Here is a 17,508-nt window from a genome sequence, read left to right as displayed (position 1 = left end):
AGACAAAGGAAAGACAGGCTGATGACTGAATTGCTTTCTTCCCTCCACTGGGCTCCAGGGTTCATTCACCGCAGGCAAGTTTCCACAGCCCCTCATTGAGCCAGTGGGTCTTTGGCATCTAATTGTCTGAGAAGAGGGTCTCTTACTAGACCCTCCCATTGCCAGGGTCTTGGCACTTGACTCCTTATTGTCTCTGTGCCCTGGGAGGCAGAAAACAAGAATAATAATTTTTTTTTTTAACTCTGGTATCAAATGTCTTCAGAGAAAAATCTTCCTTCATTGATCAGTATATGCCTTTAGGAGCCCATCTCCACCAAACCCTTGGTCTGAATATTTCATTTTTCCTAGCAGATCATCCATGCTTTTAATGAAATAACTTACTTGATTGATTGATTTTTAGTTGTGGGCGGCCGAGGAGAAGAACGAGAATCTCAAGCAGGTTCCGTGCCTAGTATATAGCCAACACAGAGCTCCATCTCTTGACCCTGAGATCATGACCTCAGCTGAAATCAAGAGTCACATGCTTAACCAACTGAGCCACCCAGGTGCCCTGAAATATTTTATTTCGAATACATTTCATCTAATATTTTTATCTGTTACAAAGAGATCAGTCCAAAAAATGAATTTTCCAGGCATTAGTGTAAATTCACTTAGCAGTATATCCAACATTCGTCTAGGTGACCTTCAAAACCCTATGAGTCAGCAACAGCCTTTTACTCTCCCTCTCCCCCTTTTGGAACTGGAACTTCTGCAACAATGACCCAATGCCTGCCCCACCTCTGTATGGCAAGACCACTGGGGACAAAGAGCTTGCCTCTCATTTCACAAGTCCACAGATACAGAAATATTGTGTTCCAGTGTGACCATCCTTTACATCTGTTTTAGATCATTTAGATGATTAAGATTTGTGACTTTAAGCTAATGAGATTTTGAGGAGGAGACAGAGTTGAGCTGATACTGTATTATGAGACTTTCAAGGAACCCTGGAAGTGGGTGAGTGTATTTTGCATGTGGGATGAATATGAATCTTTAAGGACTGGAGAGTGGGCCATGGTAGCCAGAATCCTAAGATCACCCCCAAGATTCTGACCCCTAGTGTATATGCACTTTTTGCTAGTTATTCAAACGAACACTAAGCTAGGTGCTACCTCAAGAGATTTAGCAGATTTAAGTAGGGTCCCAAATCAGCTGGTCTTAAAATAGGGAAATATCCAGAAAATAACCCCGCCCTTAAATCTGGGTCTAGAGGTCAAAGACCAAGCCGTTAGAGAGACTCAGTGTGAGAAAGTTCAATACTAACACAATGCTAAGATTCTTTCTGGCTGGTTTTGGAGCTGGAGGAGGCCATGTGACAAGTCACAGGAAGCCTCTTGGAACAGTAAACAGCTCCCAGCTGAGAGCTGGCAGGGAGTCAGCAACCTCCATTCTGCATCCATAGAAAACTGAGTTCTTCCAATAATCTAAATGAGAATGGAAATGGATCCTTGCTGAGAGTCTTCAGCTGAGAACTCACCTGGACTGAACCCTTGAGTTTTAGCTGTTTAGACCTTGAGCAGAAAACCCAACCATACCATGCTAAACACTATGCTAAAACTTCTGACCTACAAAACTGTGAGTTAATAAATGGGTGTTGTTTTAAGCCATTATGTTTGCAAAAAAAAAAAAATTTTTACACAATAACAGAAAATGAACACACTTTGTAAAGCCTATCTACAACTGAACCTTCAACAAAGCATTATCTGAAATGTACAAACATTAGAATCACTCCTTATATATCAGGAACACTGGTATAAAATCCAGGGATGACAGGTGCAACCAACAATATGCTGGTGGTTCTGCTCCAAGGAGAACATGAAATTAAAAATCCGAGGGTAGCAAAAGAAGAAATAAAATCGTCATTATTTGCATATTCCCAGCACAGACAACTTCCCCAAATTAACAGTGGTATTTTTAAGAAATAGCAACTTTTGGCTAGCTGCTGGATATAGTATCTATCTTTAAAAGTCTAATCCATTTCTTTATACCAAACACAGGCATATAAAAAATGTAACTAAAGAGACACCAAATTACCCTATTACCCTCCATGGGGTTGTAACAATGTAGCTTCTCTCTTCTCTTTGGGGCTGGCCAACAAATGTGCTTTTGGATCTATGCTAATCTGATACATGATCATAATTTCTCAATATGTTTTAAAGATTTATCGAAGTATCATTACATACAATAAAATCACAGATCTCGGGTGTACCCTTAAATGAGTTCTGACAAATGCACAGACTTGTGAGCAACACTCTTAGAACATTACATTGCAGTTCCATTAGGTTCTTACTGGTTCTCTTGCCTTGAGGGAATTGCTGTATCTAACCACACAAATTAATTTCGCCTGTTTTTAAAAGTCATAAAAATAGATCTCTCTAGTATGCACTTTTTTTGGTGTCTAGATTCTTAAGCTGAGCATTTTTTTTTTAACAGATTTTATTTATTTGACAGACAGAGATCACAAGTAGGCAGAGAGGCAGGCAGAGAGAGAGGAGGAAGCAGGCTTCCTGCTGAGCAGAGAGCCTGATGCAGGGCTCCATCCCCGCACCCTGGGATCATGACCTGAGCCAAAGGCAGAGGCTTTTTAAGCCACTGAGCCACCCAAGCTGAGCAGATTTTCATTGACATTCATCTGATTGCTGAGTGTGTACTTCCTTCTTTTACATTTTTGAGTAATGTCCATTGTATTACTATAATACGGTTCATTCTAAACATTCACCTATTTTGAATAAAGCTGCTATAAACATTCTGGTACAAGTCTTTTTGTAGACCTATGTTGCTATTTCTCTTGGGAAAATGCCATTTGTTGAAAAAGTCTTTCATTTCCTCTGCTATATTACATTTAGTGCATTTATTCAAAAGCATTTGACCATGTCTTTGCATCTGTTTCTGGACCCCCTACTCTCTTCCACTGATGAATTTGTTTGGCCTTACACAAACACCATGCTCATTATTCTAGCTTGAAACTACCTCAAAAAGTAATTACATTTCTTTTAAATGTAATTTTCCTCTGCAATGTGCTTCTATGACTATTCATACACTATTGATACAAATTTAGAGAATGAAACAGTTTCCTTGAAAGAAAGTCTTTGTTGTTATTAAGGGGACTTACTTCCAAGACTAACCCAGAGTACTTGTAAGTAACTCATTAATCCCATTAATGAGACAAAGTATCTGGAGGACTGGTTTAATTTTCTGAGACATTCTTGTTGGGATTATATGGTAGGAAGGTATAGGACTATGATAATCAAATAGCTTCTTATTATATCATAATTTCTTAAATGCCATTAAGTACAATGAAATTTTAAATTTAATAATAAAAATTTTAAATTAATATCTAGGGTTCCATAACATAATACTATATGTCAGCTATACTTGAAAAAAATATATGATATATATAATTGATTCTATATATATATGGTTCCATACATATATAATATATTATATATATGTTTCCAAATTTCTGAGTGCCCTTCCTGAAGCTGCTGTATGGTTTTATCTCAGCTGTGTTAACAATGGACACTTTGTTTTACTTCTTAGTTCCAAATTTTTGTTCCTTCCGCTACGGATTATCTCTCCTCTTGCATTTCTGCAATGTCATAATAACTGCACAGCGCACGTGTCTGAGCCTCACAATGGTAGCCATGGTGAACAGCACAGATGCTCATGGTTTGGCCAACACCACCACAGGGGAACACCTGGATCACAGTAAGGTACATAAAAAATATTGTCTATAGTTACAAGTTTAAAATCCTCTCTTGCTAATTGATTTGTGTGGCAATCGAATGTTACCATAATTGATGCGACAGTAATCACTAGAAAAAGAAGTTCAAGTCTTTGTCTACCTTGCTAGGTAACCTAGTTAGTTAGTAACCTAACTAAACATGCCCCATGATTACAGCATGCCTTATATTTGTGAAGGGCTTTGTTATATTAATCCTTCTATGTGAAGAGGAATAAAAATCAAGCATCAGGGTTCCTAGAATTAAGGAGTTTGGATAAGAGAAAAGAAGAGAAAGCATTTCAAACCAGAGTGGAAGTAAAGACACATTGTTTCTTTACTTTTAAATGTTTTTGAGTATGTGGTATATTTACATGTTTCTCTAATTTCATCTCTGGAAGGTAATGGGTTGCTACTTATCAGAAGACGTAGAATAGGAAAAAAATGGAAACGAATGGGAAGAATATTTTTTCATTCTACTCTTCCCATGTTCTGTTACGAATGCACAGGCAAGCATGAGCAGTTTCTTATTTTTACCTTTTTTACATTAAAAATAACACTTTATATGCAATGTATGGCACCTTAATTTTTTTTTTCACAATCAACAGAACCAGGATTAGATATGACACATATGTAGGAATTCCCATACATGGAATTTAAAATAACTATAATCAATAATTTAAGGCTCTAATGGAAAAAGGTGACAACACATAACACCAGATGGGTAGTATCAGTAGAGATGGAGACTATGAGAATGAATAAAAAAGAAACAGAAATCAAGGCAACTGTAACATAAAGAATGTTTTGACATGCTCCTAAGTACTCTCAACATAGCTGAGGGAAGAATCAATGAACTTTAATAGGGGTCAATAGAAACTTCTCAAGCTGAAATGAAAGAGAATGGAGGAGTTGGGAGGGAAACTTAAGAGACTATGCCAGAATTGTGGAGAATATCAACAGGTACAGGGGCACCTGGGTGGCTCAGTTGGTAAGCATCAGACTCCTGCTTTTGGCTCAGGTCATGATCTCCCAGTCATGAGATTTGGCCCCATGCCAGACTCCACACTCAGTAGGGAGTCTGCTTGTGATTCTCTCCCACTCCCTTCGCCCTTCCCCCACCCTCTCTCTCAAATATATCTTTAAAAAAGTGGGGGCATAATATATAAATGACTAGAATACCAGAAAAAGAAGACAGAGAGAGTGGCAAGAAGTAATATCTGAAAAATCAATGGCTAAGAACTTTCCAAAATTACTAGACAACCAAACCACAAATCCAAGAAGCTCAGAGAACACCAAACAGGACACTAAATGATAATAATTAACAAGAAAAACCAAGCAGACATACATATTTACGCTGCAGAAAACCAAAACAAAGAGAATATCCTGAATGAAGCCAGAGGGGAAAATACCTAATAAGGGTAAGAATTACAGAAGACTTCTTATCAGAAACCATTCAAATGAAGAAACAGAAAATACTCTTTCAGGTGTTGAAAGAAAAAGAATCTGCCAAGTTAGAATTCTCTATCCAATGAAATTACCGATAGACTATTTCAGACAAATAAAAACCGAGGTAATTTATTGCCAACAGGCCTGCCGTAAAAGAAATGTTAAAAGATGGCAGATTTTAATCCAACTGTACCAACTTTATTCATTTATTTTAAGAGAGAGAGCACCTGTGAGCAGATGGGGGGAAGAGGCAAAGGGAGAAAAGGAGAGAGAATCTTAAGCAGGCTCCACACCCAGCATGGAACCCAACCCAGGCCTCAATCTCATGACCCTGAGATCATGACCTGAGCCTAAATCAAGAGCTGGACCCTTAGCTGGCTGAGCCATCCAAGCACCCCTCAATAATCACTTTATTTTTACTTATTTTTTTATAAAGATTCTTATTTATTTATTTCAGAGACAGAGCAGGCTGGGACAGGGCAGAAGAGGGGAGAGAGAAACTCAAGTAGACTGCATGCTGAGTGCAGAGCCCCATGGGGGACTTGAACCCACAACTCTGACATCAGACCTAAGCTGAAACCAATAAATATGTTCATCAGTAGATAAATATGCATCAACTATGGTACCTCCATAAAAGAGACTATGACTTAGCACTAAACAGAAATGAACTAGTGACACACAGAACAACATGGATGAAACTCAAAATAAGTATGTTGAGTGTAATAATCTATATACATAGTACATGACTCCATTTATAAAAAAACTTCCAGAAAATGAAACTGATGTCATAGCGACAGGCAGATGAGTGTTGGGAGAAAAGGAGGGAGGAATTATAAAAGTAAGGCAACTACTGAAGGTAGACAATGCATTCATTGCCTTTATTGTGGTGATGGTTTTGTGAGCATACACAAATTTAAATATTTGTCAAGTTGTATCCTTTATAACGTTATAAAGATTAAATATGAAGTTCACTGTGTCACTTGTCCCTCAAAAATCTTTTGAATTTTTTAATCCAAACTTTCCTTTGAATTATATTCTTTAAATATCTGTACTATTCCAATGGTTTGGTTTCACTATTGAGAACCATGTTCTAGAGATATATCTACTCCAGGGGCCATGTTACTGAATCCTTCACCATAGCAAAAAAGGAGGGCACTCGAGCTGTGGAGGTCCTATAGAGGCTCCCTCTGTAATGCAGGGAAACTGATATCCTTCAAATGTGAGTCACAAAAAAGGAATTCTCTTTGCTGCCATGCAAAGGCACTAGATGAAAAAAATGAGAAAATATAGCATGTAATTATTCCCAAATATGAAGACTCACCAGAAAACTCTTTCCAAAGAGCAGATCTAAATTGTAACCTGAAATTACAAAAGGAACCTAAAAGCTCATGAAACAATCATAGTTACAGAAGGAGTCACCACAGGGAAGAACATACAGCAGCTCAAAGCCAAGATGGTCAGGCTTATGGAAAAACAAGACATTTAGAACGTTTTAGAAAAGAAGAGACACCAAACCAAAAAAAAAAAAAAAAAAATAAGAGAGAAATGGCCTTCTCCCTTCACTGTTTCATCCAACCATTTCCAGTTCAGCCCATGATCATCTTTTTGTGATTTGATCTATCACTATTTCCTCTCTCTGGGAGTAGCCTGGATGTGGGGGAATGTTGTTTTGTGGATGAGGTTACCTTACTGGAGGAGTAAGAGGACAAGAAAAGGCAAGAGGACATTCATGACTGCAGTGGGTGTAGTACTCTACAGAAGGGCTGACGTGCAGTGTGGCAATGTTCCGGAAACAAGTAATAAATGTCCATGCTGTCCTGGGGCCACAGAGGGTGCTCTCAATGGCAAGGACTTCACATTATAGTTGAAGACGCCACTGTTACATGACAGTACACACAGGAGAAGATGTGTCGAAGGAACAGCAAGGATCCCATGATGAGAATGAGGCAGAGGGGAGCTTGTGGGCTGGTAGAGCAGGTCCCCCGCATCTCTATCACAGTAACTCACAGGATGTCTCCTTGTTTCTTTCAGAACCCCGTGTATAACTGGAACCCCCAAATCCAGGGCTTCATCTTCAGTTCCATCTTCTATGGTGCACTCATCACCCAAATTCCTGCTGGATACTTGTCTGAAAAATACTCCATCAAGAAAATGATTGGCTTTGCATTCCTCCTCAGCTCTCTGCTTAGCCTGTTAATGCCGATGGCAGCTGAAGGTGGAGAAGCTTTCCTCCTGGCATGCCGGGTAGCCCAGGGAGCAGCCCAGGTATTCAGATACTGCAAATCCTGAGCAGGGTTTAAGTGCACAGAAAGTATCAGAAATCAAATGTTGCATCCTTCTGATTGCAGGGGTTGATATCCATAGCTCAGCATGTCGTGTGGGTCAAGTGGGCTCCTCCCTTGGAACGAGGCCGACTTACCTCCCTGAGTCTATCAGGTAATGACGTAAGGCCTAGAGTGTTTGAATCCTGCTACCATGTCATTCTGTCATGTTCTCCTTGACCTGTAAAAGTTGTGTCTTTTCAAGTGTCTGGGGCTTTGGAAACCATCTGTTCCAGCATCTTTGTTTTAAATATATGGAGACTGTCTAAAGAAAGACCTTCTTTAAGTCTTTTTTATTTTTCTTAGGAAAAATATTTCATTCTTTTCTGCTTTACATTCAGTATTCTGCTTTACGAATGTATTTCTTTGGAAATTGTTTATTGCTACCATGAGGCTGTGTTATCTCTATTCTCAGATGCTTATGTTCCTTAGGGGTGTTCTTTGTGCCCTCTGATTAGGAATTCTGCTGGGGTCCTTCGTTGTTCTGCTTGTGACTGGATTCATCTGCCAATCCCTGGGCTGGCCCATGGCCTTCTACATTTTTGGTAAGTCTCTTTCTATAACATCCCAGTCATTATTCAGAATTGAAAAAAAAAATTAAAAGTAAAAACTATCAGGTAATAATTTATATAAAGCTAATGACACTTAAAATCATGAACCTCATTGAAAGAAAGAGAGAAGGCAACATTCATTAATTTCACATTACAAGCAGAACTATTTATGTGTTATTGTACATAAGCTCTGCAATTCTATCATGTAGGTACTAGAGATCCATACCCCTTATAGGAAACCCTTGAGAAAAGGGATGAGCCACTACTGTTCATAAAAAAGGAGCATACAGACTGAAGCGATGCTACGAAGGAGTTATGTCAGGGAAGACCCCCCAATCTCACTCAACTCTCTTCCTTACCTTCTTCTCAGGCTGCTTGCCAAATCAATTTAGAAAGCAGAAAGCACAGGCACCTGGTGCTGTTCTTTCAAGCCAATCATCTGTGACCAAAGTAGGATACAGAAGGGTGAACAGTGGGTCTAGAGGGACAAACAAAGACACCCAATGCACATGGCAAAGCCACGATGTGGAAACACGCCTAGAGTCCTCCAGATTCCATTGCTCTTCATCACTAGATTAGTCATCAGTAGTAAGTGATGATGAGTATAGTGACAGTACCCAAACCCTGCACCAGGAAGGGGGCCAAAAGAACTGGGACTGTCTAGCTTGGGAGAAAAAGCATGCACAGAAGAAAAATGCACACCTGCTCTGTATTACAAAATTAAAAGTAATCAGAGAAATAACAGGAAGCTGAGGTTTGTGCTCCTTGAAAGACAAGCTCGATAATTAATGCTGCCCATCAGCGCTGATCAGAGGCTGGATGACCTCCAACACACATGGCATATCCAATGTCATAGACATGTGCACAGTGACAAAGGTCATCTGCTGTTCTCCCGGGTGGCTCCATGAAGCTCAGAGAGAGGCACTATTCGTTGTCCTGGGTCAGCAGCTTTCCCATGAACTGCCTCAGATGGAGGCACCTGGAATGGGGGAAAGGCTTAGAGGGTAGCAGGGTAGGGATTTAGGCATCTGCCTCCACAAGTCTTTACGGTAAGGCATCACACCATGCCCACAGAGGCCAAATGGCTGGTCCCGGTTTCATCTGAAAGTTCTTCTCAACCTTTATTTATTCTTCCCCATAAATAATAATAATAATAATAATAAATAAATTAGATCCACACCATTTTAAAGAACAAAATAACGTCTGCTTTCGAGCAGCTTCTAATTGCTGGAGAAAGGCTCCCAGAAGAGCAAATGGGATCATAAACTCACATTTGTGCTTAAAACAGCTGTCCAGCCTGCTAAGTTTCCCTCCACAAGGACTATTTTGAACTTCTCAAAACTTCTCTAGTCTCCTCAAGTCTCAAAAATGCTCCTTTTTGCCTGCCTTCTCTCTCATGTCACCTCTCTTTGAACAGTGGAAATTATTGCTCATCCTGTTCTTACCTACTACCCCATCCTTCCAGACCTCTCAACTTCTGACTTGTGTCTGACCCATTCTGCCATTGAGACATTAATTTATTTGTGAGTATGTGAGAGAGAGCACAAACAGGGGGAGCAGCAGGCAGAGGGGAAAAGCAGACTCTCCTCTGAGCAAGGAGTCTGATATGGGACTTGATCCCAGGACCCTGAGATCATGACCTGAGCCAAAGGCAGACGTTAAACTGACTGAGCCACATATGTGTCTCATCATCAAGATACCTCTTGACAAGATCATTTGTGGCTTCACTCAGAGCTGCCCTGATTCCTCGCTGCACCCATTCTTGGCCCCCTCCAGCCAGGCCCTCTGTGTTGTCTGTGGGGTCAAGATTATATACTCTCCAGAGCCCATGTCCATCACTCCTAGTCATCACTCCCAGAAGTTTTAGCTCAGAAACCACCAAGGCTTTTCAGACTTCTCAGTACTCTTCAGCACATCCACTGAATTTAGACTTGGCCAATGAGGGGCAGGCAAAACTGCTTGCAGATGTAAATGGAGTATGATGGGGAAGGCAAGAATTTCGACAAATAACTAACTGAAACTTCTAATGGTGTGGGAATCAGCTCTGGGTAGGTCAAGCCTCAGACCACAGTGATCAGGGATTTGTGACCAGTGGAATCTAAGAATCCTAATTTTAAACCTCATTCTTCCTCAGGTTTCTTTAAAAAATTTTTGTCTTAGATTTTCTGTAGTTTGAATATAATATGCCTTAGTGTGAATTTTTTTGTATTTACCCTTTTGGTGTTCTCTTGAGTTTCCTGTCTCTGTGGTTTGTCATCTATCATTAATTTTGGAAGACTCTAACAATCCTTCAAATATTTCTCCCATTCTTTCTCTTTCTTCTCCTTCTGATAGTACCATATGTATATATTACACCTTTCGTAATTGTCGCATAATTCTTGGATACCTGTCATTTTTATTCTTTGCAATTCAGTTTTGGAAATTTCTACAGACATTTCTTCAAGCTCAGTTTTGCAGTTCAGTTTTGGAAATTTCTACAGACATTTCTTCAAGCTCAGTGATTCCTTCCTTGGTCATGCCTAGTCTATTGATGAGCTCACTAAAGGCATTTTTCATTTCTAGGTTAGTGTTTTTCATTTCTAGCATTTCCTGTTGATTTTATTCTTAGAGTTTTTATCTGTCTGCTTATGTGAATCATATACTCTTGTGTGTTGTCCCATTTTTTATAAGAGCTCTTAGCAATATAATCATGGTTGTTTGAAATTCTTGATTTGATAATTCCAACATCTCTGCATTTCTGAATCAGTCCCAGGGCTTGCTGTCTTCAAACTATATTTTTTTGTCTTTTGGGAAACCTTGTGATTTTTTTTGTTGTTGAAAGCTCCATAAGATGTACTGGATAAGAGGAATGGAAACAGTCTTTCAATGTGAGGTTTTAGGTTTACCTGGCTTTGCTAGGGGTTAGACATTGCTTATTGTGTTATAGCTCTAGTTTCAGAGATAACAATTCCCTCTTTTTTTTTTTTTAACAGTATTCTTAAATGAGGTTTGACACATGCAGTTTTTCCATTTGTATTCCCATTTTTATACAGGGAAACTGCTGATGTGGTGGTAAGGTGATTGTGGGGAAGACAGTGTTCTATGGTCTTATGGTTACTCTCAGTCTTTTGGTAAGCCTGCGCCTCTGGGCTTCGCCTTCAGAAATCCTTCCCAGTATGCTCCCCATTAGGTAAGACAGGAAGGCTGGAGGGAGTAGCAGTTGAGTATTTCCTCTCAGGTAAGCTGGTTAGACTCTGGTAGAAGTTTCCCTTCATAGCAGGCTTTGTTAAGAACAGAATGCTCTAGGCATAATTCAAAACAGCCACTTTTCCTTTCTCCTGCTAAAAGGATGTAGGAATTTTTGTTTGATCTTCACTGTGAGAACGTGGCTAGGTCTCCTAAAGGTAGAACTCTCAAAAGTATGAGGATCCCTCCAGGATTCCCCCCACTCCAGATTTTTTAACTCTCAAACTTGTCCACACAGCCTACTGCTTAATTGCCAGGATTAATCAATTCCCAGGCTTTCTTACCCTGGTACTTGTTCCCATGCAGTTTTCTGCTTCCGGGCTTCTGTTCCAGGAAGTTGTGAGTCTCTGCATCCAATTTTGGGTACAGTAATTTGTCCTATGGCCTCAATTTTCTGAGATCAAAGAAGAGTTGTTGATTTTTACTTTGTTCAACATTTTTCTTATCATGAGGATGACTATCCAGTTCCTTAAATGCTGGGTAAGAAACCAGAAGTTTCTCTCCAGGTCATTTTGAAGTTACATTTTTGTCAACATAGGATAAGGAGACACACTTTAAGTTTCTTAATAAATCTGTAACTTAAACATTCATGTGGATTTCCATGTCTCGTCTTGCCCTAGGCCTCACAAATGTTAGAGCTGGTCAAACCTCCATGCCCATAAGCCAGATGGAAGTTCTCCAGTCCACATCTGACCTGAGCTCTCAATCACATCTATCACCAGTGATGCCTATGCCTCGTGCCCTGGACCCTGTTCTTCTGGCCATTCTGTCTCATTCTTTTGTAAACTCATCCTCTTCTACCCCATTAACTCTTGTCTTTCCTCAAAGCTCTGCCCCAGGCTGCTCCTCAACGACTCTACTCCAGCTCTAAAAATATAATTCATGCTAAGTGTCAATTACCACTTATTAACCGTGTGTCCTGGGGCAAGGATGGGACCTTTCTGAACATCTGTATTCTCATCTGGAAAAGTTCCTGAGTCAACTGAAATAATATATTAAAATGTACATATTACACATGTATTTATTAGATAGTAATCTCTCTCCATTTACGTTTTGCCTTGGGACTGGGTACTCAGGTCACAGAATGACATGGAAAGAGTATACAGTAGAAATATCCTTTTAATGCTGTTGAAAAGAGTGTTGTAAAAGTCTAAGATCTTACAGTGGTTCCAGGTTTCCATCTGGTCCTATCACCTCTTGTCCTCAACCTTTCCCACCATCCCCTTGTTTCCTCTCCAGACACACTGGCCTCATGACCTCATGATCTCTGCTCTCTCTGTCTGGAATGTCCTTGCCCCATATCTATGTCCCAGCCTTTACTGAGCATGACACTCCCCACCCCACCCCTGCCCCCATAACTTCTCTCCATAGCTCTTATCACTGACATTTAATACCTTTTACTTATTTACTTTTCAGTCATCCCTTTCTCATCCACGAGAAAGTAAACTCTATGAAGACAGAATTTTTGTGTTTTATTCATTGCTACATCCCCAGCATATAAAACAGTGAATGGTACAATCATGAGCATTTAATCAATATTTGTCAAGAGTGACTGGGTAGTACATACTCCCTGGTCCTAACACATGATTCCTCCCAGAGGACTTGTATAATCCCCCCAGCCTGGGCTGAATCTTAAGAGCACGGCCAAGATGTAGCTCTCAAAGGTAAGTGATTGTCAAGCCCTGTGAGGGCTCAGCTGTGCCATATTCTCACAGTGGAAACACACTGGGAAACTAAAAAGATGAAGGCCTAAGAGCAGGGAGTCCCACTATGAGGACTGAAGGGATACAGAGTCTTGAACAGGAGAGGCTAGAGGGCTTCCCATGCTCTCTGCAAAACTCGCAGTGTAAGCAGAGGGAGCTGCAGATCCAGAGAGGACTGTCAAAAACATAAGCCTTGTTGCAAAGTTCTAAAGAGGAGGAGGTCCAGGTTCTCTGATTGATAATGACAAATGCCAATTTGGGAAAGAAACTTACTACAGACAGAAGCAATTTCGATTCTAACCTGTCCTGCTTTGATAGGTGCTTGTGGCTGTGCCCTAAGTCTTCTCTGGTTTGTTCTGTTCTATGACGACCCAAAGGACCACCCATGTATAAGCATCAGTGAGAAGGAATACATCTTGTCCTCCCTCAGCCAGCAGGTAGAACACAGATGCTCCACTGTGGTATCTCCCAGATTCTGTGACGAATGAAACCATGTTCCCACTTGTCCTAATGTGCTAACAGTTAAACAGGGTTTGTTTTTTGTTTTTGTTTTGCTTCCAGGTCAGCTCAAGGACACAGTCTCTGCCGATCAAAGCTATGATTAAGTCTCTCCCAGTCTGGGCCATTGCTTTAGGTTCCTTTGCTTTTCACTGGACAAATAACATCATGGTTTTTTACACTCCAACATTTATCAACTCCAAGCTTCGTGTGAATATAAAAGAAGTAAGTCAATCTGTGTTCTCTTTTTAACTTTATGAAGGACTCTGCTCATTTCTTTGTTTCTTATGACTCTAATCCAAGCTCTTGTTCGCCCCTACACTATTTAGCTGTATTGGAAACTCAATTCTTTCCAATTCTTATGTTAACGTTTCCCAGAACAAAGGGTTTAGGCACAGTATCTGGCCCTTCCACAACAGACACACTCATGTTCCCACAGGTTCCCTACCTCCCATTCACTGCATGATCACTCTAATTAGTATTAGTTAAGGCTCCAACACCATCATTCCCTACAGAGACTGGGATCCTTCCATGACATCCTTCCCAGCTCACAACCAATCTATTTCCTGGGATAAGGCAACACGTCCTGATTTGAGAACCCATTGCTCTGAAAGGATGGGCACTCTCATTGCTTGTCTGACTTGGAAAACCACTCTTCCCTGAATATTATGTTCAAGGCCATAATAACCAAAAAGACCCCTATAGAAATGGAATGCCCAAAGTGCCATGCATTAGCCAACCTCCAGTAATCCAGCCTCAGGGCCAAGTGCTCTCTGATTCAGTGTCATTCTTCATGAGATCATGGATGGTTTGAAAGGATTCACAGCAGTGGTTCAAAACAAGCACCATACGAATGTCTGTAATCGCTGTCATTACTAGCTCTACCCCCTTGCCTAGGGCCTGCAGTCCCCATTCCCGACTATAGTCTTCCGATCTTGATGCTCCAGTACTTTCAGGTGCTGTGACACTAGGAAGAGAACACCAGACAGACTCTGACAACTCTTCCTGACCCCAGAACTGCTTTCCTCTTTCTTATGGGTGATGTGGCCCCAAGTGGGAATCCTGAGGTTGCACGTTGATGGCTGCTTGTACGGCAATTACAAATTTTCAGTACTTAATTTTAGTGTCAGGTTGACTCTACCTATCATACTCACCCTCATATTAACGTTTACTTCCCAGAACGGGCTGCTGTCAGCCCTCCCCTCTTTGTTTGCCTGGAGCTTTGGTATCCTAGCAGGTCACCTGACAGACTTCTTCCTGTCCAGGAATATTCTCCGCTTAGTTACCATCCGGAAACTCTTCAACACACTAGGTAAGGAACAGCCGGGATGTTCAAGCACCTTGCGGCCCATTGCCCAATCTTTGGGATGCCCCTAACTGTGAGGTCTGAATCCCTCCCCAGGACTTCTCCTGCCTCCCTTCTTCAGCGTGTGCCTGCTCTACTGGAGTTTCAGCTTCTCTAGCATTACCATCTTCCTGATACTTGCCAGTTCAACAGGAGCCTTCTGCATGGCCGGAGTACTCATAAATGGCTTGGATATTGCTCCCAGGTAGGGTTTTACAAATCTCTTTCCTGCACCTCAGCTCTTGAGAGTGTTTTAAGAATACAACTATTTCTTGTTTGTGGCCAGCAGGCCAAAATGTTTCCAGAAGTAGCATCAATATAGTTCATTCATATAGTGTAAGTAATCATTAGATACCTAATGGTAATATTAATGTTTGCAACTCAAACATGCACACACGTGTGTGTGTGTGTGTGTGTGTGTGTGTGTGTGCGTATAGTATAGCCCAGTGATTCAGAGCACAGATTCTAAAGTCAGAAGGCCCAGTTTAATAACAGCATGACCACTCTCAAACAAATTACTTACCTGCTCTGGGCCTGTTCCACACCTCTAAAATGGGAATGATAAGGGAATGCTTACCTCATAGAGTTATTAGAGGGTGAAATAAGTTAATTTCGGTCAAGTACACAGAATAGTGCCTGGCCCATAGCAAACACTATATATGGGTACCTGCTTCCCATTGCCCTTGTACTGAATGCATGTTTATATATTATGACTCTTCATGACAACCCACCAGGGTTGGGTTAAGGAAACTGAAGGTCAGATACTAGTCAGCCTAAGATCTTATCACTGGTTTGGGATCTTACCTGGGAGTTTAATCCAGATCTGTCTGCAAAGATCTCTTGCTTTTACTGGGATGCTTTTTTTTTTTTTTAAAGACACACTAAGTGGGGTGCCTGGGTGACTCAGTCATTAAGCATCTGCCTTTGACTCAGGTCATGATCCCAGAATCCTGGGATCGAGGCCCACATGAGGCTCCCTGCCCAGCAGGAAGCCTGCTTCTCCCTCTCCTACTTCCCATGCTTATGTTCCCTCTCTCTCCGTGTCTCTCTCCGTCAAACAAATAAATAAATAATCCTAAAAAAAAAAAAAAAAGATGCACCAAGTGTGACTGATGGAAGCAGCCCGGCCATTTGCATAATTCTGGGGGCACTGTTTTCATTATGCTTTATGGGACTAGTAGTCCTGGAGAACACGGATCCAGTAGGAACAGAATTCTCTGAAGTTTAGCAAAGCAGTGGCCGTGGGGTAGAGAGGTGAAATCAACAATGAATAATCTACTTATCTTGATTCTTCTAAAGAGTCTTGTTCATTACATCTACACGAGGTGAGTGCCAGAGTAATGAGGACATGAGTTCACTTCTTTTGTTCAGTTCCAAGACCCTTCTTTAAAATGTCCACTAGTATTCTGATTACTTGGAATTATATCAAAATATATAAGGATTATTTGATACAGAAAGCACAGGGTCAACTGAGCCATATGCAGTTTGAAATCAAAAATGTATTCAGAAATAGGGGCGCCTAGGTGGCGCAATCGGTTAAGCACCCGACTCTTGGTTTTGGCTCAGGTCATGATCTCAGGGTACTGGGATCGAGGCCCATGTGGGGCTCCATGATCAGTGCCGAGTCTGCTTGAGATTCTCTCTCCCTCTCTCTCTGCCCCTCCTGCTCATGCTCTCTCTCTCTAAAACAAATAAACACATCTTTAAAAAAATAATGTATACAGAAATAGGGAAAGGAAATTACAAGTAGCTAGGATTTACAGTGTACTTTTTATGTGCCTGTCATGCCCCAGTGTAAATGAGGTATCACCCACATAGTATGGGTGGGGAAGCAAAAGACCAAGAAAAGAATTTATGTAAATCACACAGCAATAAACACTGAGCACTATGTATGTCTGCTTCTGTGGCTGACTATCTGTACTCACTCCATCAACAGGGCTATTTGCTAGCATCTGGTCAGTAGGATGTGAAATCATCTCAACCAGCAATGGCTTGAATTATACAGGGCTTGGTCTGAGATGCATCATTCCAATGGACCCAAATTCCCTATCAGCTAGGTAATTTTGTAGTCAGAGATACTACAAAGATAAGATACAAACTGGAAAAAATTCTTAGTCTCTCAAGCTAGTTCATCCTCAATCTTTAGGGCATATGTGTGTTATAGATCAACCATACCTATTTGTGTTGCTTAAACTATTGTTTATTAATAGGATGGAGACCAAACTTATTTAAGCAAGACATGTTCCTAATCATATACCTCCCTTGCCTATTACAAACAGCTCCCTTAGAGAATAAATTTCTAATTTGTTTTCTCAGGGAAATTCAGTCTTTGTTAGAACTAAAGAGTCTGTCAGGGATTACATAGGTTGGAGCTTACAAAGGTCTGGAAGGAAAAAGAAACACACGTGATTTTATGAAGATATTGTTTGAGAAATAAGATTGAGGGAGACAGAGACCTAAGAATGGAGTGGCTGCCATCACTTTGGTAGGCAGTAAGAGCAGAAAAGCACAGAGAGTTCTGTAATGAAGAGTTCTGTAATGAAGAAGAACCTGTCATTGCCTTGACATTCTTAAATGGAGGCTCCAAAAAGACTAATTGCTTTTCATTATTTTTAACTGATTGGATGGATTGTATACCCTTGAATTTCCCTCCATAGTAGAG

General features: G+C 40.7%; 1 protein-coding gene across 7 annotated transcripts in view; it reads left to right on the top strand.

Moving 5' to 3' along the window:
* The window catches only part of SLC17A1 (solute carrier family 17 member 1), a 79,842-nt gene that overhangs the window by 2,935 nt on the left and 59,399 nt on the right, over nucleotides 1-17,508 (top strand). For all 7 annotated transcript variants that reach the window (XM_082731505.1, XM_082731509.1, XM_082731511.1 and 4 more), the window contains exons 3-10: nucleotides 3,577-3,749; nucleotides 7,235-7,468; nucleotides 7,552-7,639; nucleotides 7,983-8,069; nucleotides 13,322-13,440; nucleotides 13,565-13,726; nucleotides 14,681-14,813; nucleotides 14,904-15,051. In XM_082731505.1, coding sequence (XP_082587631.1) covers nucleotides 3,577-3,749; nucleotides 7,235-7,468; nucleotides 7,552-7,639; nucleotides 7,983-8,069; nucleotides 13,322-13,440; nucleotides 13,565-13,726; nucleotides 14,681-14,813; nucleotides 14,904-15,051 — 1,144 coding nt within the window. The remainder of the gene's footprint in view (nucleotides 1-3,576; nucleotides 3,750-7,234; nucleotides 7,469-7,551; nucleotides 7,640-7,982; nucleotides 8,070-13,321; nucleotides 13,441-13,564; nucleotides 13,727-14,680; nucleotides 14,814-14,903; nucleotides 15,052-17,508) is intronic.

This window comes from Mustela nivalis (genome assembly GCF_964662115.1).
Source record: "Mustela nivalis genome assembly, chromosome: 5".
NCBI lineage: Eukaryota > Metazoa > Chordata > Mammalia > Carnivora > Mustelidae > Mustela > Mustela nivalis.
The sequence above is the reverse complement of the archived record's forward strand: the minus strand, read 5'-3'. Positions and strand labels throughout refer to the sequence as shown.